General features: G+C 36.0%; 3 protein-coding genes across 3 annotated transcripts in view; 1 reads left to right on the top strand and 2 right to left on the bottom strand.

Moving 5' to 3' along the window:
* The window catches only part of LOC123769265 (ubiquinone biosynthesis protein COQ9, mitochondrial), a 20,624-nt gene extending 7,200 nt beyond the window's left edge, over window positions 1–13,424 (bottom strand). Inside the window, exons 1-4 of the mRNA XM_045760351.2 lie at window positions 13,146–13,424; window positions 5,153–5,347; window positions 3,356–3,506; window positions 939–1,128 (exon numbers count right to left, since the gene is read on the bottom strand). Coding sequence (XP_045616307.1) covers window positions 939–1,128; window positions 3,356–3,506; window positions 5,153–5,347; window positions 13,146–13,206 — 597 coding nt within the window. The 5' untranslated portion in view covers window positions 13,207–13,424. The remainder of the gene's footprint in view (window positions 1–938; window positions 1,129–3,355; window positions 3,507–5,152; window positions 5,348–13,145) is intronic.
* Window positions 6,186–10,489, bottom strand: LOC138355149 (glomulin-like). Its single transcript, XM_069309870.1, has one exon. It carries the CDS (start codon window positions 10,376–10,378, stop codon window positions 8,558–8,560), a length of 1,821 nt encoding a protein of 606 aa, XP_069165971.1. The 5' UTR covers window positions 10,379–10,489; the 3' UTR covers window positions 6,186–8,557.
* On the top strand, window positions 13,400–26,341 carry LOC123769266 (suppressor of cytokine signaling 6). Its single transcript, XM_045760352.2, has 3 exons — window positions 13,400–14,619; window positions 16,635–16,810; window positions 19,594–26,341. Exons 1-3 carry the CDS (start codon window positions 13,539–13,541, stop codon window positions 19,711–19,713), a joined length of 1,377 nt encoding a protein of 458 aa, XP_045616308.1. The 5' UTR covers window positions 13,400–13,538; the 3' UTR covers window positions 19,714–26,341.

Raw genomic sequence — 26,341 nt, 5'->3', positions numbered from 1 at the left:
AAAACTATATTCTAAACATACACATAATAAGACAGATTATCTTCTGTAAGGTAGGATCATGGTGCTTCTGCAGTTCTTACCACTCCTTTTCCCACGCCATCTCTTCACATCATTCTAATGAAGGTGAGTGGTGTTCATCCTGTAATTTTGGGTGGCATGCAAAAAGCCTTGTCTTGGAAAGAGACTGAGTGGGATAGCTCAGAAATCTAGGTTTCAGTTCATGAAACACACTTTCCTGAGCAGTATATTCAGACTTTCCAACGCTTGCTTTTCCCTTTTAGATTCCCCTGTGGTTAGTAAAGTATTTGTTTTCTCTTAGCTTTGACTGCAGGAGGAAATGTTGTGATGTGATATCATCTGGTAGTAGTTGGTATTAGCTTGGTAGTAGTTTACGAAGGCACAGCTTAGCAAACTACATGTTGTCAGGTTGCCCCTCGGACATGCTTTTGGGCTTTATATTAAAACATATTTATGCCTACATTCTGGGCTGAGCTAAGTATTCTCCAGTGTCTTTATTATGCCAATATGACTCAAAAAGGAGTTTGAAAGGTACCCCCTCTAAGTTGCCATGGAACATCAACTTACCCTCACTGATGCCAATTCTATTTAGAGGTGAATTACGTACAGCTCAGGATCTTAGGAAGCGGCCAAGTGTATTGCTCAGAAAAGTGTTTCTAATTCACTCAAATATAGATATTTGATTTGAGTATGATACCAAGATGGAAAAGGAAGTGCAAGAGAAGAGGGAAATTAAAACAAATGTATAATGTTGGATGTAAAGAATAATTGCATGAATTGTTCTCCTTTGAAATCTACAAATAAACCAGATAATTATATAAAAAAGTTTTATAAAGTGTGACAATTTTGTTTTGTTTAAATCATTTACAAAATTAAATCTATTAGCAATATGACATTAAATATATTAAAATAATGCTTACATCATGAGATCTGTCTCCAGCATGATACCAAATGTTATCAACTAGAGTACCAATATTGCGTAGAGCCACAGGCGCATTTCTGGGAGACGCATGCAGAGCCAGAGCCTTATGCCACGAGTCTATGAATTCAATATTCATACGTAATCTTTCTTCAACTGCATCAGCAATGATCGCTGTGGTCCCTTTCTTTCTGTTGGTCATGTAACACATTATTACTGACAGGCAAATAAAAATAGAACATTGAACGTAATGAAACATCGTAGCTCTGGTGCCACAAAGCCTTAGATGACTCCAGGTGGGTAGCTGGAGATACAGAGGGGGAGCCCTCCCAAATGATAGAACTCACGTGTGCATATATAGTAAACAAAAAAAAAAAAAAAATTATAATAAAAATGTTTTAAATATATTTTGAAGGTAAACTAGTGGAAGATAACGAATTTGAAGAAAAATAATGGTATTTATATTTTGTAATTACATTTGAGAGGGGGCACATTTATTCTTGTTAGTCTCTGTAGCAGAAATGTAGGTATACGGAACAGCTGTACTGTACTGTACAGTATTTAATTCAAACTGCCTCACTATACTACTGCATAAACTATTTATTTATAAGCAGCCTAATCCAACTCCAACTTGATTTCTTGAGCATTTTGTATTCTGAACCATCGCAGCAAGTTCCTCCTCACTTAGCAGTCCCCAGGAATGCTCTCAGAGGGAGTGGCTGAAACTCCTTATGTTAAGGCACCAATGTGCAATCCATAGAACTAAAACTCAAAAAGCTTGAAGAGGAAAATAATGAATCAAAATTCTCTGATAAAAAGTAATGAAAGTACAGTAATACAAGTTGAATTCACAGAAAAACTAAATTTTATATAATCTATGTTTAGAACACTACTAATTCAACAACATAAATTCTGGATAAGGGTGGGACTAGTATTTGGTGGCATTATTTAGTATAGTTTGGGTTACTGGGATCTCAAAGTAGGAGAGAAGTTTTTTTTTAAGTTTTTCTTCATTGGTTATTTTATCAATTCTGTAAGTCACAGACATTTGCAATAAAAATTTTCTGACGCTAATGAAACACAGTTTGATCACTCCTTGGTTAATTTTATGGTCCTTATGTAGTGGCAAGAAAGGTTAGTCTGTATATGTTCAGGTATTTATATATATATAGACAATTTTTCAAAGCGTGCAGCCAAGATGAGATACATTTTTTAAAGAGAGCTATTTTGTTTAGAGATACAGGTATGAACTATAATTCATTGGTTCTCAAGCCCCTGCAGAGTGATTCTTTCCGTACTCTATATACGGAAGTTGTCTCAAGTTAATATTGTAACCAAGTTCTCTCTTTCCAACAGTGCCCGGGTGATGGAAGTGCAGATTTTCCCATTAACCTCCTCTGGTTGAGTTTGAGAACTGACCATTATAGAGTCAAGAAGTTTTTGTTGAAGGTCATACTAATACTGTTTGCTTGACTTGTAAACAGTTAATTTTGCTTCCACGTTTTCAGATCATTTCTTCTTTCTTGTATCATATGGTTTTAAATTTTACATTTTTCCCTGGGAGAATCTGCCTTGTATTGCTGGTGATCAGCTTTTATCTTCTAGTTATTGCTCTTTTCGCAAGTTGGTTTGAGGGTCACTTTGCAGAGCTATGATTATTTTATGTTGACATTTGAGAAGCTTACAATACACAGTTTCTTGAACCAATGGTCTTCCTGCCAGTCTACGAAGTCACATGAGTGGGGTACTGTTTGTATAATACTGTACTAGTACTTCAGCATTAGTTTTGAAATATGGAATTCAGAGACGCTGAGGTTGCTGTGGCCCACTAGTTCGTTACCGATTTCAAAGGTAGAGCTGCCAACGATCAGAATATCAGAGTTACCTAGCATTTAAAAGAGGGCAGCATTATCATGCTGCCATCATGTGTCTCATCACAGACACAGACTCATGCCAACAGAAAAATGCCAACATTTATTCAGGTAAATAGGATTCCTATAGCACAAGTGTACACAATACCTTGTAAAAAATGTGGCTATGCATATGTAAGAGAAAAATCAAACTAAGATGTGAGGTTTCAAGAACACGAGAATGTGTCCCACTGTAACAATACTAACAGTATTTGTGTCAGAGCTAAGAAAAAATGAAGATGCTACACTCGTCAAACAAGAAAACACTATATTTAAAGGAAGTGTAAAGATTAATAATTATAATTCTTCAATAAAGTTTTTTTATATGGTGCTTCTTTGCAATACTAAACATAAAAAGGGATAAAAAAAAATCAGAGTCAAGATTTGATACACATTTACCCTCAAGGGAAGGGAGCACGGCATCATAAATGGAAATAAAAAGATAGAAGTGTTTTAGTGTGTTTGTACTGCTAGAAAACTTTGAACAAAAAGCAATGGTTTCACTTACAGTCCTGGATTCTCCTCAATCTCTTTAGCTTTGGCTTTTAGTGAATCATCTAATCTGGTGTTGCACATACTGTAGAAGTGGTTCACAAGCTCCACTCCACCACCAGGAAACATACCATGGGCCATACTTGAGTAGGCTAATGATTCTGCACCTGGATTAAATTAATATGTTGAACATACACCCATTTCCCACATAAAACTGTCTCAGAGAAATATAATTTATAAAAATATTAATAAATATTTCAAGTAACGAAGAAGCTGCTTATTTTTTATTAGCCCAAAACTTATTATCCTAATTCAACCCAAATTGTCAACTGACACATACTGATGATAAAGATAAACAAAGTTTTACCCAAAATAGATAAAAGTTACATGTTGACAAGGAAGCTATAATTCATCTGTAATGGCAGCATATATTTATAGGTTGCATGAAAAAAACAACATTGAATACAATATGAAACACCCATTTCTGAGCGAGCCCCAATGGCACCCTGTTACTGGTCTGTTACTGGTCAGATTAGGCAACACTAGGTACCCATGAAACTCTTATTACCCTACCAGTGAAAAAGAGGCCATGCTATTTCCACTTGCTTCCTCTAAGAGGCAGTAAGCATATGAAGATCAAAAATCAACCCAATACTGAAGTAAACTACCCTAAATGCAATGAAATGAGGCTACAAGGTACTGTAACAATATCAATAAGAGGCTACTGATACTTTCAATAAATGATTTGAAAATTGCTGAACAAAACAAAGTTTTGACAATTATTAAATAAGCAATCCTTATGACTCCATCACTTTCTACAAAGGTTGTAACCATGCACTACTGGGTTGGGTTTGGCTTTTGGCATCCACCCATCATTCTCCAGCCTGATATGAAGCAACATGAAGCCATTAGGAAGAAGGGAGACAGGGCAGGCACAGCTACCGACGTTGAACCCAGGAAGGTGTGTTTCATTACACTCAATACTTTATTTCTGGGCTACCTTCCTCAGTAACTCCTCTTACTTTCTTCTCCATGGTGACAAAAATAAAAGAACCTGCCAACACAAAATAAATATAAAAAAACATGGAAAAGAAGTAAGGCTGGCCCACAAACCAAAAGGAAAGATTTGCTGGCCATCTACCATGCTGTCGAAACGGAAAGAAACTAGAGACTGACTCCCCTCTAAAGGGAGAGAAACCCTGGCCACTGTTACAGTGAAATGAAATGCTAGAGCACATGTGATGTGGAAAGCAACACCACTTTGCGACAAATGTTGAATAGGCTACACCAGGCAAAAAGAGAGAAGGGCAGACTGGCTGTAACTCTTATGTGACCAGGGCTGCCATGTAGTGGCAATCAGGTGCATTACAGTCATTAGAGCATTACAATTTACCCCATGAAAGATATTGTTTGCCTTGCATCCCTAGAGGTGCCTAATTTCCTTCAGGCAGTCGCTTATTTTGTTATATACAGAATACGCTTTCTGGAGGGGAATCCTAAATTTTGTGGATGATCTCTAATATCCAGCTCCCATCAACCGAGTTATAATCTGGTCTTGGCTCCCGGTACGTTATGGAAGGGTCTCAGAGGCCTGATGCGTTAGACTAAGCTACCAAGAGTGTCCTCACTGAAAACATGCTAAAACCTTAAGGTATTCTTACAAGGAATATTTAATTATGAATTAAATATTTAAGTCACAAACTGTAAGTATTATTGCATCATATTCTAAATAACATAACAATTTCTACCTAAATGAACGTAGCAACTTGTAATACACAGTAATGATAAAGAGCACAGCACACAGCCTTATTACCGTGAGCAATAGCATCCTGCGTCCATCCATATGAATGGACGAAAGGAAGGGCAGCTTCAAGAATTTGATGCTTAAGTTGTTCTTCACCATCCTCAGAAGATTCATCATGTACAGGGAAAGATTCTCCTTCTTTTGACCGTGCTGCTTGCTCATTAATCCATAATGAAGTGGAAGATGTTACCCCACGAACATTTCCTGGAAGGAATGTTATGGATAATCACTGAAACTTATTACACATAGTCAACATAATATTTTAACTTCATGTTTGGAAAAAATTAAATAAAAAAAACTCTCCGAACCATTTAATCCCCAACTAATCTGATTAACCTGATTGTCACCCGAGGGTCAGGTGAAGGCAGCCACCTCATATCACATGTGATGCTTCAAGATGAGATCATTGTCTCCGTAAGCTAAGTCAATTACAGTGCCATGTGTTTGGTATCAGAATGTGGCTGTTCTATGAGCTTTGTGCACTACTGTGCCATTGCCATACCACCAGGGGACTTGTGGTATGGATTTATAAAATAATTCCAGAGCTTTGTCAATTGACAAAATCAGTGATCCCAATGGCAATCTGCTCAGATATGAAAAGTGAAACCAACCAGATAAATACAATGCCACCAAATTTTTTTTTTCCAAAATGAGTTTTAGAGATTGCTTTCTAAAGGTCATTCTGGGCTATTTATGCTTTCTGAAGGTCGTTATAAGCTATTTAGGGTAAATTTGCAGCATTTTTCTATTAAAATTACAAAATTGCTTGTGGGAACATTTGGAAAAGACCCCATCATGATAGAGAGTCAATGTTGATAATTCCTGGCTGTGTCTGGTCTTGGAAACAGAAGGCTAATACATATTTCAATAACCAAGTGGCCTTGCTTACAAAGTTGCATGTAGTTCACTTATGCTTTTTTTGTTTTGTTTAGGTGTTAGTTCAGTTTTACTGACAACATTAATAGTTTTAGGTTGACCAATCACTGTGAAGGTAACATTTTACTTCTTGGGTAATCACAAGGAAACTTAAACACAGAAAACAGACAGTTCCCAGTCATTATATATTTTGCTTTAGAGATTTACATGGATTATTCTGGTACCGAGATTTTTAAGTAGGATATTTTTAAAGGTGTTATAATATTAATTTACAGCAATGAAGCAAAATTAAGCTGATGTTAGATTAGTCTCAAGGACCTCAGAAAATGGCACCAACAATCGGTGACCTGATACTGAAGATGAACACTGCAACACATTTATCAATACACTATTACAAAGAAAGGTGGGTATAATACATAATGTACAGTACATGTTTATACCAGTGAAGCTCTTTTAAAAGTGGGTGGTCTAACTGCAGTATATGCACCTGGCCAAACCAATAAAACTGATTTTTAAGAAAAGGCTGAAACTAATGCCACCAAGAGACTTAATCATGGTACAGTTTTTAAGATAGTGAATATTCTTTCAAATCGGACTATTATAACTTTTCAAAAAAATTATTACTATAAATTTATTTTTTATTCCATTTACAAAAACAAAAGGTAACTCCAATGGCCAAGGACTGGCTACCTTATTTTACCAAGATCACTAAAGGAGCAAAAGTTATTTTGAACTTCCATTAACATTTTAACCAACTGCATATATTTATGCATACGTTAGAACTCCCACACATTGTCTTCCCTTATTCAATTAACTCAAAAACTTACTTTTCCTCTTAGTCATCAAATTATTCAATAACCTCATTTCCTTCACCATCATGCACCATATCATTCCTTCTTTCTTTAGATTCTTAGTTCTTTAACATTCTCAATTTATTACCACCTATTAACCCTTTATGGTGGGACCATATTAGGGCTTTTCACTTATATAAAATATACCCTAAATATATCCCCTAAATCATTATAATTATCCCTATATTTTGAGTTTTTAGGGGTGATTTTTCTTGACTTAATTTCAACACATATTGACCTACAACTTTCACATATTCGAGTATGAATGCCAAACAATGTTTATTAAAACATACAATTAAATTAAGGAATTAAAACTACCTTTATTCATTATTGATAACTTCAACTTCAATTATCTCTGAAACTAGAGTTTACACTCTGAGTGGCTTCTAAAATTCCAGTTTTTGACTGATTCTCACCATTTTAACATTTTGTGTGATCAGCTGTCTGTTCTACTATCCTTTTAGAATGGATTTTTCATAAATCCTATACCCTGTACGTTTCGAGTTATAATTTTTTTTGGTCTAAATTTTCTGCATATTTCAATGTCATATTGACGTTCTGCATACGTCAATGTCATATTGCCGATTTTTTTTTTACAGTAAACTATACTGAAAACCTATATTCCAATTTTATGAAACTGAAGATCATATGCTATTCTATGAGAATAGCACCAAATGAACAATTGGTCATAGTTTATATTTTTTTATCCTGATTTGAAAATCTAAAGTTTTTAATATTCAATTTTAAAATTATTTTTGATTCTCTTGTTTTTCAAGTTACGTTGTGATCATTTAGACAATGTTGGAGCATTTGCATTGTATATGTATGTTTTGTGTGGTATAAAGGTTAATTTCTTTCCTTCTTTCACCATGTGCTACTTCTCAAAATACAGTAATTCAGAACTTTTTTTTATGTACAGTACTTAGTTTCCTCCAATAATCCTACAGTAACTAATTGTTTCTCAATATTACTAGTAGTCATACTCATGTAAGAAGCATCCATTGTTTCATTCATAATTAAATTACATGTATGCAATACTTTACAATTTAATTAAGACTTGCTTTGGGTTGCTTATAAATTGTATATTTCTATAAACCATTACAGTATTCTACTTTTAAGAAATATGAATCCAAGCTTCAGCATGCATGTACTGCAAATTTTATGGTTTTACAGCAACAAGCCATCAATACAGAAAAATAAAGATTATGAAATACAATACATTCTTCTACAATGATTTACCTCATGGCTCTTAAATAAGTACTGCTATGCATTTGAGATCATTCAATGTAACAACACAAAAAGTACAAATAACAATCATGATACTGTATCTTACAAATTATTACAGAAAAGTTACCATACAAATTGATGCACATTCTGGTATACTTCCTAAAAATTTGGATAAAAGTTTGGTAAGACCAGATTTAAATATGCAGTACTGCACTGTAAATGAGCGAGAGACTTAAAATGGAGAGCAAGGATGAGAATAACTTCCAATCCTTAACATATTCTTTGCTTTATAATTTAAATAAATACTATAAACAGTAATGTCAATCCACTACTATTTTTCAAATATCTATAAATAGGAAAACATACATTAAAACTTCTAATAATAGCAATTCATCAATTAATGCAGTACTGTACATCTAAATACAGAATTATACAATATTCATAATGGGCATATACATATTCAAATTCTATTTTCTATAGCCTGAATAGCTCTTGCTAGTACACACTGCATCATGTCTAAAGAACAAATAGCTGTCTGAACAATATTTTTTTCTTGATCAGGAAGCATATTAGGTAAAATTGTGCCACCAACACATACATTCATATCCATACATTTTTGTTTGCTAGAATGAGAGCTTAAATCTTTTAGCTTAAGTTCATAATGACCTTTTGATAGGTCAAGTCCCTTCTGAAGCTGAGAAAGATAACCCGTTTTAAGTACTGGTGCCAGTTCTACAATTCCAGTTTTGTTTTCAACATCACGAATAAAAACAAAAATAAGCAGATTTAGGGCAGCCATGATGCAATCACTCCACTCTAACATGTCTGTCTTCTCAGCATCTGGGAGAGAACATGCTATCTGAACAAGGTTGGTTAGTTTTTTCCCAGTAAAATTAGGATCTAATGTTTCTTGACTTAGTGAAAAAGCAATATTTTCCTTTAGTTCTTGTATTACTAAACCTAAAACCCCAGCATGTTTCACTGATAAAAGAAGAGCTTGAATAAGTTTTCTTCGGCCAATGCTGTCAAACTTATGAAAATGTGATTGGAATATCTCTAACGCTGTAGTTCTTAACTCTCGATTATTACAAAATATCATAATTCTAATCAACAATTGAGGAAAAGAAGAATGGGCTCTTGCTTCATGTGATTCGCTAGGTAAGGTTTTTTGTGGCAGTTTATTCAAGAGTACTTTTGCCAGTGTTAACCCTTTGTGAATAGGTATATGTTCTTTTTCCTGCAATAAATTAGCTATGAGAGGCAAGCATTCCAAAAACACATACTGATGAGAGTATACACAAGGCACATAGTCACTAGCCATGTTTTGACCTAGAATACAGTAAAAGAAAGAAGCTATAGAAAGTTGAGAAATTTCATCTTTCTTATCTTGCTCATCTTCTGTCTCTAAAGATTCATCTCCATTTCTTTGTTTGATACCTAGATCTTTATCACTCTCTCTCTCATTTGCTAATATAGTTTTTGAACTACTCCATGTAATATTTGAAAACAATTTAAATACATTGCACAAGAGACTTGCTACCATGTTCACCAAATCACCGCAAGTACGATACAATAGACTCTCTACTTCTCCTTCATTACAATACACATCCAAATATGTGAATGGCTTGTGAAAAAGTTGAAGAAGAAAACTTGACAGATATTCTCTTGAATTAGTTACTTTACCTGTCCATACAAGCTCTTCATTCACTACTTTATTATAGAAAACTAAATAGAAATCTTTAAGCCATTGCACAGCATTGGACACAGCTTGGACCTCTGGGTGAACATCCAAAAGCTTCTTTTCCTTGCCTTCCAAATTATAACCTGTTGGTAGATTCATGACTGCTATACGAGAATAGAGTGTATTAAAAACCCACGAGAAGGTCATTGGACGAGTATTTTTAGATGCTTGACGCAACAGTATTGTTTGAATAGGCTGTAACATAACACGAAACTGAACCTCTGAAGTGTGAATTTCTAATTCTTCCAAGAATACCAGGAGAGCTTCCTTTGCATTTGCAACAGATGCAATGTACACAAGTAATTCTTCTATACATATTTCTCCTTCAGGGTCAAGGTCTTCCTGTAGAAGTTTAGTAATTACCGGTACAAGATCAAGACTATTGTGCAGAAGACACAATTTATATTTTTCTTCTTTTATCTCATTGATGGCAGATTCATAGTTGCCGTCCTTCACATTTTTCCAAATACTGGACCCAAGATCTTCAAGCAATGTTTCCTGAGGGTCACTAATGGTTTCTGTGTTAACAAAACAATCCATTTTTGCTGTATCAATTCTAAAGAGTTTTACAAGCCTTAACGACCATATTATTATGTGACACTACCAGTCACAATAGCAAAGCATCAATTAATAATGATACTGTACTAGATTTCTTACAGCCTTCTGCTTATTCATCTGTTATGTGTTTCTTTGCCACGTTCCAGATTCCTCTTCAGCCTGAAAGCAAGCAGGAAATGTGTCTTCAGTATAAAACTTCTGCTTTTCTTAATAGAAACTTTTCTCTTAGAAAGAAATGGAAAGATTTAAACAAAAAATGCATTACCCTACAATATTTACTTCATACACACTTTAGTACAGTACTAAAAAAAAAAAAAAGGTTCATTTGCTATATAATTTAAAATAAAACTAAAAAGTTGATATACGGTACTACTATATAGAATCAATCAAATACAGTAAATATACTGTATAGAAAATACTCAATTTTATATGGGTAAGCATTCCTTGAGACCCTGTATCAAATCAGATAGCATCAAATTAATGAAAGTTCTTATGTAAAAAATAAGGTGTGTTGCAGGTCCAAGAATTTTACAATGAACAAAATGATAATTGTGTACAGTCAAATGTTAACATTTATTATGACAGTACAGTACATAACATAAATAACTGATTTTATTTACACAGTACAGTACTATACACCATATAGTGACGTCTCACAAAATGGATCAATTAGTTTTGGTGATTTTTAGCAGGAGGCCTTTACACTGCAACATGATAGATGCTACTTTTTTATTCATGTGCCATAATTCTTGTATTGTGATTTATTAATGCAAATGGTAAAATACAGTACATATTTACACACATTTCAATACCAAAAAATAAAACAACAAAATGTCCTATAGTTGTTAACATGCAAATATAAGTGTGAGTAAAGTCAGTGGAGATGTGTTGCAAAGTAGACACAATACAGATACTGTAATGTCTATCTTGGAAGGATAAAGTTGTAGATTCAGCACAAAGGCTTTGGGCAGGGGGCTGACAGCCGAGAGTGGACAGCGCTTCGGATTCGTAGTCCCGAGGTTCCGGGTTTGACCCTGGTGGAGGCGGAAATAAATGGGCAGTTTCTTTCACCTTGATGCCCCTGTTCACCCAGCTGCTACGGGCTGCTTCCTGGGGGTGTGTAACAAAAAAGGAGGCCTGGTCGAGGGCCAGGCTGTGGGGATGCTAAGCCCCGAAATCATCTCAAGATAACCTCAAGATAGGGAAGGCATGGAATACTTCTAAACTTGCATGCAATTATGCTTTCATGAAGTACAGTACAGGTATAAGATATTATCAAGGCATCACAGAATTGGCAGTTTCTTGTGAATAAGCAAGAAAACTATAGCCTAATTCAGATAAAGCTAAAGAAGAATACAAGGGCAAATAGATATGTCTATCAGCACCCCAAAGAGGTATATACACAATAATACTGTCAACGGATTAAAAGCTTCAGCACTTTCTGTCAAAAGATAATGGATGTGAGTTGCCCAGAACAAATGAGCATCAAAAGCTTCAGCAAACAATTTAATGTTATCTTTATAAAGAATCTAAGTACCATAGTGTCAGGGTAGAGTGAAGTATAATACTGTATGTTTTAAGTAAATGTTTTACTAATTGAAAACTTAAAACCATGGTTAACCAATTCAACATATATTAGTAGAAGGTTAGTCAAGGTAAGATAGGGTTGTGTAGAACAGGTCAGGTTGGATTAGATGCTGCTTATTTTGACACAAATTTGTTCTAAACATAAAGTAGTACTGTACTGTATTTCATAATAAATGTGTGAAACAAGTAGACAAGAAAATATAAACAGTTTGCAAGCCAAATCCAAAGTGCAGAGCATTGACCAAAAACCCTCAGCTCCTGGTCTCCCTTCACTGACACACTAGACCACTTGGATACACGTCGCGCCTTACAAGAAATGGTTCACCAATGGATTTTAAAACCTAATCTTACGTAACCCAACAATTTGACCATATCTTGAGAACTCGACCTTTTTTTGGACAGGTACCTTACCTAACCTTCTGGTTACCTTGCAATGATTTTGGGGCTTAGCATCACCGCAGCCCAGTCCTCGTCTTTGCTGGACTGGTCAACCAAGCTGTTGGACAGTCTCCTTCAGTGCTTCCCGGGTTGACCACTTCACTGATGACCGATGCTCAGTCAACCAGGCTGTAAGGTAGCTTACTGCACCAGGATAAGTTGCCATGGATCACATTCAAAACCCTTATATATATATTTAACAATACAGTATATTGAATTCTATATTGAATTGACCCTAAGAATAATGAATTCTTAGGGTCCTGATAGTACTGTCGGGTTCATTCTTGACTCACAATAAAAAATTCTGGGTTCGAATTCTGAACAGGACAGAAATGGTTGGACGCATTTCCTATCACCTAAAGCCTCTGTTCACCTAGGAGTGAGTAGGTATTCAGGAGTTAGTCAGTTTGTTGTGGGGTTGTATCCTGGGCGGGGTCAGTAATTCGACCTGGGGGGGGGGGGAGACCTCAATATAAGCCTAACGCGAATGAATACACTCTGACTGCCTGTCCCCCGACACAATGAATTACACTGTATAATTAATATATTGTTTATTTACATCATATTGTGTTCAGGACCTAAACAGCCTTCCATAGGATGAACTCTCGTCCCATTGCCATGACTATGTTGTGTGGTGGGCTCACCAAGGGGCTAATATGACCCCACGACCCGTCTTCCCATGAGGAGCGTCAAGCACCCGGGAGAGAGAGATGACACAGCTTACCAAGGGGCCTCAAGACGGCCACAAATCTGAGGAACAAATAACTTGGTCGCGTTGTGTTCATCGCCGCCGTCCAGGTGTGCCAACACAATGCTCCCACACAATAACATTACCTCAAACTTCCACTATTTACTTTAGAATTTCATCACGAAAAGACTTAATTAGCAGATAGTTCGTTGAATGTAGATAAATATTTTAGAAAAACTTGTGTTGCTTTTTACAAAGGTGGGTCTGTATAGAGGAATGTGTATAAGAGAGGTTGGCAAGCTTGTGTCTAGGAACAAGATGGCTGGGAGGAGAAACATCAGATGAGATAGGCTTGATTTCCTTGTTCTAATTGCGTCCAATGGCTGTGTCTTGCGGTAAACTGACGCCCAGAGGCTGTCTTGAGGAAAGATGATGAAGAAGGTTAGTTTGTCGCAACTGTTAAGCCGGTCGCCACGCCATGGCAGCAGCTCCGGGAGGAGGACCAGCAGTGCTAATGGTGAGGTTTTGGTCGGGTCTCCCGCCCCTTCCAACACTACCACGTCCTCAGCCTCGTCCCCGACACACCACTCCTCCTCTAACACTCAAGAAAAGACCCCCAAAAAGAAAACCAAAAGTGGTATTCTTCAAACGTTAAAAAAGAAAATCAGTGGCAAGTTGGATACACTTCAAAACTCTAACTCAAGTACTCCCAAAAAGAGTAAAAGTTTTGAAGGTCTATCCAATAGCTTTGGGGACTCCTTCTCACAGTCTATTAGTGAGGAGTCTTCTAGTGATGGCCTGAATGCGAGTGGGGGTCAGCTGCACAAAGGCAAGCATAATAAACGTGCGATCCGTCCCATGCACACTCCTATCACACGACAAAACTCCTCCTCCCATGTATTGACAGATTCTGAGAGTGAAGTGCTTACTAAAACAAGTCATGGAGAATGTGTAAGAGTGTCAGGACACAAAGTAAATGAGTCGGTGTCAACCCCACAAACTCAGATTACTGCAGTGTCATTATACAGTAAAAGTAACTACATATCAGAAAATAATTCTTCGACGGTGTTATCGGAGAAGATAGTACCGAAGGTTAGTGTTGGACTAGACAGGAGTGTTGCCTTACCACAAGTATTGGTTGAAAATGTCAGTGGTAAAGTGGGGCTTTATTCCTCAAAGACTGACACCAGTCAAATATCCAATAACGTGGAACGTAGTGCCATATCGGAAACGTCCTCACCGCAGCCAAATAGAATGTATGGTGAATTATGGGAGTTACAAGACATGAATTTTGATGCCAGCAAAAGAAGTTTAGCCGAGGAACTTTTCAGATTGGCCAAGTTTGGGTGGTACTGGGGACCAATAACCAGAGCAGAAGCAGAGGAGAAATTGATAGATCAACCTGATGGGGCATTTCTTGTTCGTGACTCATCAGATGACAAGTACTTGTTGAGTCTTAGTTTCCGATCTTTCAACAAGACCCTCCACACACGGATTGAACACAGTAATGGTTTGTAACCTCTTTACTTTAACTTGTATCAGAAAAATTGTATTAAATTATTTGCTTTCTGTAGCAGTCAGCTGGTATTTTAAATGGCCATTTATTGCAATAGATGGCTCTAAATTATGGCACGTAGTCTAGTTGTTGATGCTCAACCATCTTCAGTTTGTCGAAACTTAGTGTAGATGTTCATGTATGTTTCAAATGATCTTTGGATCAACACCAGTAAGTTAAGTATCAGGGGGGGTACCTAAGCAATTGGTGATGGCCCCATGTGGAACAAGTATCGCAGAATATGCAGTATCATGTTCTATTAATAGTCACCCATTGTAGGTACAAAAATAATCTAGTGAACTTGCACTTTCAGTGCTGAATCAGATAAATGTGTATTCCAGGATTTTAGAACAGGTAATTTGTTTTAATAGAGAATCTTAGTTATAATGTGTCTCGATAACTATGTTATGGTAAATAGTGAAAACTTGTTTATTGCTTGAGTTATCATGCATCACCTTATAAAAATATTGCTAGAATGTGTATCACTACTTGCACATAGATGAGATATTGAGATTTAAAGTTGATGCCAGAAATTAATCTTAAAATAGTGTTCCATATATGAGCTGAAGTATTTTATCAATAAAAACATCAGTGATTTTTTTCTTGTTATTGCCATGGAAAGAGCTTGTTTTTGCTGCTAGAAATATAATCACATTTGTTTTTTTTTTCGTTTTTGTAAGCTACTGTATCAGTTTAAGTCATAAAAATTTGGTTTGAAAATCTTGTTATGCTTTGCTTCTTGCCTACATAGCTGTACAGTGTTGAACAAACTATACATCAGGAAATGAAGAGACGATGTTTCGGTTCATCCTGGACCATTATCAATTGTGATAATGAGCCAGGCCGGACTGAAACGTCGTTGTTTCTTCATTTTCTTTTGTGTGGTTTGGCAATCACATCTTAACCACATTATTGTGATTCATCGACTGCATAGATGTACTGTATAAAGATATTTTCTGAGTCGGCCCCACCAGTGGTTCCCAGGTGCTTAAGTGCTGGTATTGCTTAGCCTTAGGTTACTGTCAGGTCTCTTGTGATCCATGCTGAGCTCTCCAGATCCAGGACCAATAGGTGAGGTGAGCTTGACAAGGTAGTTGGGGGTTAGGTACAGAACTAAACAGGTAAGATGTTATGAGAGATATGTCAGTTATGTTATTGTGAAGACCTTATTCTTTGCACATTCTTATACTTAATTTGTCCCCCTTTTTTCTCCAAGCCATTTCCATCCCACCCCTTGACAGTAGGAAATGAGATGTTGAAAATTAATAAATGATGAATAATAATATTGCACCACATAAGATCACTGATAATACTTATACTGTATTACAGTATTTTATATTATATAATTTATTTTAAGCACGATTCCAATATGTTTCTTCTAACGAAGAACTTTCATATGGTTAGAATTTTCTAACATTCACAGAGTATTAGAATTTTTACAAGTTCTTACATTCAAGTGCTTAATAACTCTCCAGTTCCAGTGCTGAGTTACAGAATTTACCCAAATTTTAACAAATGAACTATCTTGATCATATACTATACTGATGCACATAAAATTTGCAAAAATACATAGTGTAGTACTTGGCACAAATGTTGGAAAATCTTAAAAATAAACGTGAAAATGAAAACATGCTAATACAATCATAGTCTACTTTTGTAAATACTGTATTGTACTATATAATACATTTTGTAAAAGATTTGGTGTGTAAATACAATACCATATACTGTATTAATATTAATGCAATACAAATAGGACAATAAACGGACATACAATTCTCATTTGTATGTATAATTCCTTCTGTATATGGTAATGTGAATATATATTGAGGCTCTATAATGGAATCGAACCTGTGCCCCTAAACGCCACAGACACTTGACCTCAAAATTTATTTACAGATTCATCATGTTCTTGTGATCTTGTGATTTCATTGTGCATATGATAATGTATTAAATTTTCACTATTGTTCTAGGTTGGTTCAGCTTTTATCCACATCCTGAGCATGAGGGCTATACAAGTTTAGTGGGTCTTATTGATCATTGTATGAGTCATTCTGAGTCTGGAGTGTTTTGTTACTCTCGAGCTCGTGTACCCGGATCACCATCCTTTCCAGTTCGACTCACCAAACCTGTTTCTCGATTCACTCAGGTAAGCAACTTTATATTGTACTTGCACAGTCATAAAGTAAAAGTTACCATGCAAAGCTTTTCTTGATGAGATTAACCACTATCTCTACTAATAATGTATTTAGCAAGTCAGAATTTACCAATCACTAAAAGTTGAACTAGTGGAAGTTGCAGGCAAACCAAATCCTAGAATAATAATAAAAAATTTGACTTCAAGGAAAAGAAGGTAGTTGTACTACTGTATCTTACCTTAAGGGCACCTGACAGCTGGGTAGACAGCGCTTCGGGTTCGTAGTCCTGAGGTTCTGGGTTCGATCCCTGGTGGAGGCAGAGACAAATGGGCAAAATGTTTCTTTCATCCTGATGCCCCTGTTACCTAGCAGTAAATAGGTACCTGGGAGTTAGTCAGCTGCTGCGAGCTGCTTCCTGGGGGGGAGGGGTGTAACAAAAAGGAGGCCTGGTCGAGGACCGGGCTGCAGGGACGCTAAGCCCCGAAATTATCTCAAGATAACCTCATCTCAAGATCTACCTGTAGAGGGTTTCAGGACTACTACTATTCCCTAAACCTGGCCTGGGTCCAGGCTAAACTTGATAACTTGGTCCAACAGGCTGTTGCTTGCAGCTGCCTTTAGGCCCACATATCCACTACAGCCTGGTTGCTCCAGAACTTCTTCTTGAGGTTATCTTGAGATGATTTCGGGGCTTAGCATCCTCGCGTCCCGTTCCTCAACCAGGCCTCAGGTCGATAATAATACCCTTTTCTTGCAAAAACTTACCAAATTGTTTCTTGGAGAAGTCCACCTTTGTTCTGACAATATTTCTAATGCATGCTGGGAGAGTACTGAACAGCCATGCACCTCTGATGTTCAGTGTTCTTTGATTGTGTTTATAGCACCCCTACTCCTCACTGGTTCTATTCTACAATTCCTTCCATATCATTCACTTCAGTATGTTGTTATTCTACTGTGCAAATTTGCAACCTGGCTTGCCAGTATCTTCCATGTACTGTATATATTATTTGGTACCTCATCTCCTTTCCAGAGAGTACATTTTGAGAGCTTTGAGGCGCTCTCAATAATTTAGGCCCTTATTGTGTCTGTGTGTGGCGTATATGCTCTTTATATTCCCTCTATTTCAGAAAATAGAAAAAACTCTGTTTGGGGCTCTCCACTTTATTGTATCCAATCATGGAGACCTCATCTTCAGAAAGACATTTGCTTTGGAGAAAGTTCAATGCTGGTAACTGAAAATCATTCCAGAACTAAGTCAACTCTCATACCAGGAGTGGTTGAGGGCCACCGGGCTAACAACACTGCAAAGCACACATGACAGGACTGATCTCGTTGAAACTTTTAAAAATACTGAATGATTTTGAGGCTATTATCCAGACCACATCTTCAAAAGGTCAAATGTGACACAAACAAGGAGCATCGGTTTCAAGCTCAACAAGCCACAATGCAGGATGGAAAACAGGAGACTCTTTTTCACTCATAGAGCTATAAACCAATGGAACTGCCTACCCACCAAAGCCATAAACACCAAAATGCTGCTGAATTTAAAAATCCAGCTCAATAAAATCATTGGGACAGCTGAGGGGATCTTCAACAAGCCACCAGCTTCCTGTCCTTGTCAAGGTCACTAGAGAAGGAGAGTGGCTCTCGGGTAAATTCAGCTAAAATACTTTATAGCTAATAATAAGTAAGCCTTGTATGTTCTTTGACTTTAGCTTATTTGCTCCTTGTAAACAAAGCTATGAAAGATTTTATTGGAAATAGAGTACAGTACATACAGCAGTCTTCTGAGTATCTGGATCTATTGAGACAATACCTTGTCAATTACATCAGTAATTTTGGTTGTATTGTATACCCTATTAAAAATGTATATTTTTGCACTGACCCCTCAGTAGCACCTTGGAGCTAACAGCACTGGCACCAAAGAGCCACTTGCAAACATCTGGCTTCTGAGACTTTCCTGGCGTTCCAGAAGCCTGGATTGATATCTTTCCCTCTCAAGAAAGTAAGAGGATCATGCTGAGGTGAAAGATTAACCCACTCTAAGGTGAAATATGAAAGTTAAACATGCACACTAGAACTGCTTTAACTTACTCATTCACCACCAGGTGGCTGTCCAGGTCACCCAGGGTTTCAGCCAGCCTTGGCATTCTGTCATTGATGTGGGTAGACCTATGGCTATGGCTTAGGCAAGCATCCGAGGTACAGCCCAATAATAGGTGTTTCATTCCATTCCAGGCTTTATTTTTTTAGTTCTGAAGGAGCTGTAATGGCATGAGGCCAAATACTGTACTGTAACTTGAGGTCCTTAGTCTGCATTTACTTCTATTCCTAATTACCCTTTCTACTCAATTTGCTTTTATATACTGTATATAAATTTTGATTGCGTAATGGAACTCATTTTTTTTTTAAAGCCCTGGGTCATTTTGTATTAAGTCAAAACTATTTTGACTTCATAATGGTTCAGGACAGACTTAAATGCCATAAATTGTTCATGTCTTCAATATATAGGTTTTGTGTTTGTTCCAGTTATTAATCTTGATAATCTTTATTCACTAAGATTTGGTGTTCTGTACAAAAAAAATTAATTCTTACATACAATACATTCATATTGGTACACCTGATATCTATAACTAAATTATTTGGTTTAAGTATTACTGTACAGTAATAAGTTTGATGCATTCTTACAAAGCCACTAACATGTATTGTGCATGATATTGTGACATTAATTTTCTATTTTCTTCTGGAAAATATCATGTATACTTTTGTTTTAATGTTTGTTTAAACGTTTCAGGTGCGATCTTTGCAATACCTATGTCGATTTGTGATTAGACAATATACCCGTGTGGACCACATTCAAGCCTTGCCTCTACCAACACGAATAAAAGGCTACCTAGAAGAGGGACATTACTGACCCAAGTACAGGAATCTCACCAGAGTGGTAGTTCTGGTATTTTATTATTATTATGCATTTTAATGTCATTATTATTGTTAAATTTTTGAAGTGACAATTTTATATTATAAGAAAGTTCTGTGTGATTTTCCTCATCTATGTCAACTTGTAACAATATGAAAGTGTAGTGTGATGCTTTATAGGATATGTTTTGAGTTTATTAAATATTTTTCCTCGTGAACATAGAGATTATATCTTCATATCTTCATATGATACCATGATACTTAGACACTTGGGCCACTATCAGAGGAATACAAAAAGTAAACTTACCAATGATAATGCCATTGACATTCAAAATTTTAAGGCTCCCTTAACGCACATCATTTGGTTATAATGTAAATTCTTACAGCAATATTCGCAAATTGCATATTTACCATACAATTGTTGGAAAGTTTAACCCTTACAGTATTGCCAAATATCCTTTTAATTTTATAAGTTACTATTCTTCTGGTAGCACATGTAATTTTCATCTTTTTGTTTACCAAAGTATGTTTGATTATATTCACTCATTGAAGAATATTACATAATATCCAGCTATTTTTGTTGTCTTCAAGTTTAAAAGTCTGAGTTTCATTTAACTTATTCTCATACTGATGTCGCTTACAAATTCAACTTTGATAAGTTTTATCTTTAAAAGGAGTCCGATGAATTTTTTTATTGATTCTCAAGATTACCTTATTGTAACTTATTTTCCAAAAGTGTTCCACTGTTTCAAACAAAAATTTAATCTTAATATTAAATTTGTCACCTTTTGCATTTTTTATTTTATGAATACTGTACATTCTGACTGAATTTTGTCATGTTTGCTTGTGTATGGAATTTTAATTTAATATTAATGAATAGAGGAAGTTTGATAAATTACCATAATTATGTTTGTTAGGATAAAGTTGGCATTTTGCAATACAGCATTCAACTTGCTTGGATTTAGATCTGACTATTAATGTTTATTAATAATATGATCTCTGCTAAATATTTCTTGTGACCAGCTGCAGGTTGACAAGTCTTAGACATATGCCTTCATCAGTGATATTGTTTAAATGTACATTCGATTTTTCCCAAATATTTGATCTACAATATTTCTTGTAGATATCGGTATACTGTATTAAGTAGGGAGCAGGACTTGCAGTCAGAAGATAGGTCTAAGCACAAATATAAAGAAAATGGGTGCAGTTAAGTCATTGTTAATTTGGGGAGTGACAGAAGGAATTTTTATTTGTTGTCAAAACATGAGGCAGCTGGTGTATGCGTGTTGGAGGGGGGGGGGGAGGGGCAGGCACGTGCATGGTTAAATTTGCAACTAACATTATTTATTCTTAATGTAAACTCTGGTTTTTAGTAAATGTTTTATTTTTTTATGCAATCTAATTTTCAAAATATTAAACTGATAGTTTAATATTTTGATTTTGATTTGTTTAAAACTACAGCTAGTGTTGGTAGCTAAACCCAGTAGACCTGTATCATTATATTGAATATTATAATTAACTTTTTCTAAACTTTTTACTAAAGTAAAATGTGCCATAAAAGATCAAAATAACATATTGTAATGCTATATGAACATTTAGCAATACTGTGCTGTATGAGCTCGGTTATCCCGAAGGTCGCTAAGTCGAATATTTGGGTTATCTGACCAAAATCGTACCGGATAATTTTCTGACAAAACTTCACTGTATTCGTACAGAAATCTGGATAACCAGAGATTTTGCTGGAAAATGCAGACTAGTATAGAGTCTTAAGTCCAGATAATTTTCTGGCAAAACTTTTTCATATCCAGACAGAAATCTGGATAATTGGAGATTAGGTTATATAAATTGTCAAGAACTACACATTTCAAGATCTACAGTGTAAAACAAGAAGTTAAACTACAACAAGGTAAGCTGTTTTAAATTATATTTTTTATTTTGGGTGTGTGTGTGAAAATTCAAATTAAGTTGGTTGTGGTACAAAAAATTGCGAATATGGTCATTATTGGACAATGTTGAAAGAAACAGTTTGGTTATTGCTATACAGAAAATAAATCATGTACCTTCCATACAGACCTATGCCACAGCACACATTCATGTTTGATTTGCATAAACAATAAATCTAATATATTGTGAGTACAGTATGTATGTAGGAAAACAAATGTTATATATATATATACAGTACTGTATATATTATATATATGTCATACCTAGTAGCCAGAACGCACTTCTCAGCCTACTATGCAAGGCCCAATTTGCCTAATAGGCCAAGTGATTTTTTTTATTGTCAATATATTGTTTCCTATTGGTTTATTTTAAATATTATTATATTATATTAATTTAAGAACATAAATTATTGATTTAGTTATCTTAGTTTAGGTTAAGATAGGTTAGGTTAGGTAGGGTTGGTTAGATTCGGTCATATATCTACGTTAGTTTTAACTCAAATGTTAAAAAAAATTAGCTCATACATAATGAAATGAATAGCTTTATCATTTCATAAGAAAAAAATGAGAAAAATATTGAAATTCTGGAAAACTTGGCTTATTAGGCAAATTAAGCCTTGCATAGTAGGCCAAGAACTGCATTCTGGCTACTAGGTACAACACACACACACGCGCACACAGACACACGCACGCACGTGTGCACCCGTGAACAAACTTGAATGGTTCCCAAACCAATATGCAACTGAAAACTCCACACCCCAGAAGGATTCAAAACTAGACAGCCAGGAGCATTATGCATCTTGATGTACCTGGTACCTTAACCGCTAGACCACACTGACTGTACAAAAATGTTGGTAGTCGTGAGACTATTTATCTAACATCCGACAGTGCTCAGTGGTCAACTTGGGCATAGATACATACACATAACTGTATCACTGACGAGTGTAATAGTCAAAATACTGGTGTTGGAAAATGTAATTAAAATTAAATGGGTAGAACACCTGGAGAGAAACGATATAATATCACACAGACAGTATGGTTTTCGATCTGGAAGATCCTGTGTAACCAATTTATTCAGTTTCTATGATCGAGCCACAGAGATTTTACAGGAAAGAGATGTTGGGTTGACTGCATCTATCTGGACCTAAAAACGGCTTTCGACAGAGGTTATAAAGGTTGTATAAAGGTTATATAAGAGGTTGTTCTGGAAACTGAAACATATTGGAGGGGTGATAGGTAAGCTTCTAACATGGATGAAAAATTTTCTAACTGATAGAAAATGAGGTCAGTAATCAGAGGCAATGTATCGGACTGGAGAAATGTCAAGTGGAGTACCACAGGATTCAGTTCTTGCACTGGTAATGTTCATTGTCTACATAAACGATCTACCAGAGTGGAATACTGAATTATATGAACATGTTTGCTGATGATGCTAAGATAATAGGGAAGATAAGTAACTTAGATGATTGTCATACCCTTCAAGAAGACCTGGACAGAATAAGTACCACTTATCAAATGGAATTTAATGTAAATAAATGCCATGTTTTGGAATGTGGAATAGGAGAGCATAGACCCCACAAAACCTATAAATTATGTAATTACCTAAGTGTAGTTAGGTAATTACACTTAGGTAATTACATAATTTATCGGTTTTGTGGGGTCTATGCTCTCTGTGAGATATGTGAGATATCTTTAAAGAAGTCTGATAAAGAAAGAGATCTAGGCATGGTTCTAGATAGAAAACTATCACCTGAGGATCACATTAAGAACGTTGTGCGAGGGGGCCTGTGCTACACTTTCTAACTTCAGAATTGCTTTTAAATACATGGATGGCGAAATACTAAAGAAATTGTTCACGACTTTTGTTAGACCAAAGCTGGAATATGCAGCAGTTGTATGGTGCCCATATCTAAAGAAGCACATCAACAAACTGGAAAAGATGCAAAGACATACCTCTAAGTGGCTCCCAGAACTGAAGGACAAAGGCTATGAGGAGGGTTTAGAGGCATTAAATATGCCAAACAAGAAGATAGAAGAAAAAGAGGTGATATGATCACTATGTACAAAATAGTAACAGGAATTGATAAAATTGATAGGGAAGATTTCCTGAGACCTGGAACTTCAAGAACAAGAGGCCATAGAATTAAATTTAACTAAAGAAAGATGCCAGAGAAATGAAAGAAAATTCACTTTCACAAACAATGGTAAACGATTGGAACAAGTTAGGTGAGAAGGTGGTGGAGGCCAAAACCGTCAGTAATTTCAAAGCGTTTTATGACAAAAGAGTGCTGTGAAGACGGGACACCACGAGCGTAGCTCTCATCCTGTAACTACACTTAGGTAATTACACACTCACACACCTATACTGGTATATACAGTACAATGAAACCCTTATATAAATAACTACAGTATATGAGGGAGACCCAACTCCTTGCATCTGGATATTCACTTCACTTACAAGTTGTTTTCTCTCTCTCTCCCCCCATCTCTCTCTCTTCTCTCCTACCCTCCCTTCTCTATTTCTCCACTCTTTTGAATACAAATACTGTACTTTATATACAGTTTGTTATTTTTGTGCATTATGATAATTCAAATGTCATAATTTTCATACAGTAAAAATAAAATACAAAAATCTAAAATGCTTATAAAGTAAACATTTTATATAAATATTATAATATACTGTGTCAGTCTTGCTTAACCCCTTTCCTCTGATAAGCAAGAACACTTGCTTTAAAAAAGAAATCACTAAGTTTTCTTAGATGCATTGAAACAAAAAAGTACTGTAGTTTCCATGTCCTGTATCATTCATCCAGACTTTTGGCATACAGAACAGGAGTTTGGGCCTGGTAGCTGCAGCATTTGGTGGCAATAGAGTAAAACCTCAAGCACTGTGGTCGTTCTAAACCTGTCAGGAATAATTTGTTATAATTCAATATTTTGGTCACCATTATGAATGATATAATAATGGTAAATTTGAAAAGAGCATTATTTTGTCTACAAGAAACAACACAAATCAATGTAGAAAAAATGGGGAAGTGGCAGAATTTCTTGTTTCTGGAAGAATCCTTCCAGAAAGAAATGACTAATAAAGTCTCCCTTTATTAACTCCCTGAGCTTAACACTTTTTCCACATAAATCTTAAGCTCAATACCACAGGTATCTGATATCTATCTGTCACCTACCTTAAGCCCGGACCAGAATTTGGTTCATTCAATGAGTTGACAGTCGCAAGAGGATCAGGGATCAATCACAAAACTAAGAAAAATCCACCAGAAAACAAAAACACACCAAAATAAGTGACTGCTTGAAATAAATGAGGCACTCCAATGGAAACATGTCAACCAGTCATTTATGTGGGATTAAATAAATACCACACTAGACAATGTCCCAAGTCACCTGGAGTCTTAGTTAGCCTGCCTCCTCACTCAGGAGCTGCCTGTGCAATACAGTACCACAAAACCCCACGAAGAAGAGAATGGGAAGTTACAGTACTGGAAGTTCACCAGAAAAAGTGTTTCATCATATTTCGTGGGGAGACTGTAGACAGAATGACAAGAAAGCTGATCAGAGTGCCAAACATTCATGTATCTTCAGATTAGGGACAAATAGCTGGCTCACTGAACTGAACCTTTATGCAGAGGACCTAGGAGAAGTTGACCTTTAAACAATGCACGAACAGAGCCTTGACCCCAACAGTGTGAGGAGAGCACACACAAAAAAAAATTCATGCTGCAGCTGCCAGATAAAGGAAATAGCTGGAGCCAGTTGGAGATAAAAAAATATCCGAGGTAGCAGGATAAAGAGACAATGACACATCTCTAACCAAACGCCAGTAAGTGAGGCTCTGCCAAGTCCTAAAGAGACGAGGCAGCAATCAGTGTACAGTATTATGAATAAACAAGAATAAAAAAGACAAAATCAACACAAACTGACACAAAGGATACTGAAGAGAGGAACAAATGGAAGGACCACCAGGCCACACCTTCAAATAACCTGCCAAGGTTATTTGGAACTGTTAGCAATTTCAATAGAGGAATTCTCAACTCCCACAAGTATAATTGAGTACTATATATACATTGCACAATGCAGCATCAAATTTGAATATTCACAGGATATACATTTATTATGATGACTAAACCATACCAGAAGATGACTTATCAACTTGATAATGGTCCAGGACAGACTGAAACATCGTCGTCTCCTCATCTTTTGGTGTGTGATTTGGTCATCATATCTTCAGCCACGTTATTGTGACTCATCGTTTGTATACATTTATTATATTACAGTATCAACTTTTTGTTTGCGCCATAAGATAGAGTAATCATATGTAAACATTTGGGTGTGGCACCAAAATTAAATATTAACATTTGTGTGCAGTAAACTGCCACTCACATAAACAGTTCATCTCTCTCCTACACTCCTCCACAACTCTCACCAAATTGTTTAATTTTCTTTTCTGCTCAAAGGACATTTATTTCTTTTTTTTTCTCTTACCCAGCACCATGACTGATGTTGGGACACCATCTTAATAAGAAAAATGGAAATAGAGTGGTGAGAGAATGTGTTGTTTAACAATAAAATCAAATGCTACATACAACAACTACTATACTGTGAAACATTCTTTGGCTATTTGTGTGCATTTTTTATTGTTTGACAAAATTTTTATAAAAATTTGTCTTACTG

This window comes from Procambarus clarkii, chromosome 66 (genome assembly GCF_040958095.1).
Source record: "Procambarus clarkii isolate CNS0578487 chromosome 66, FALCON_Pclarkii_2.0, whole genome shotgun sequence".
NCBI lineage: Eukaryota > Metazoa > Arthropoda > Malacostraca > Decapoda > Cambaridae > Procambarus > Procambarus clarkii.
Note: the sequence above shows the minus strand (reverse complement) of the source record. Positions and strands in the feature narration are given on the sequence as shown.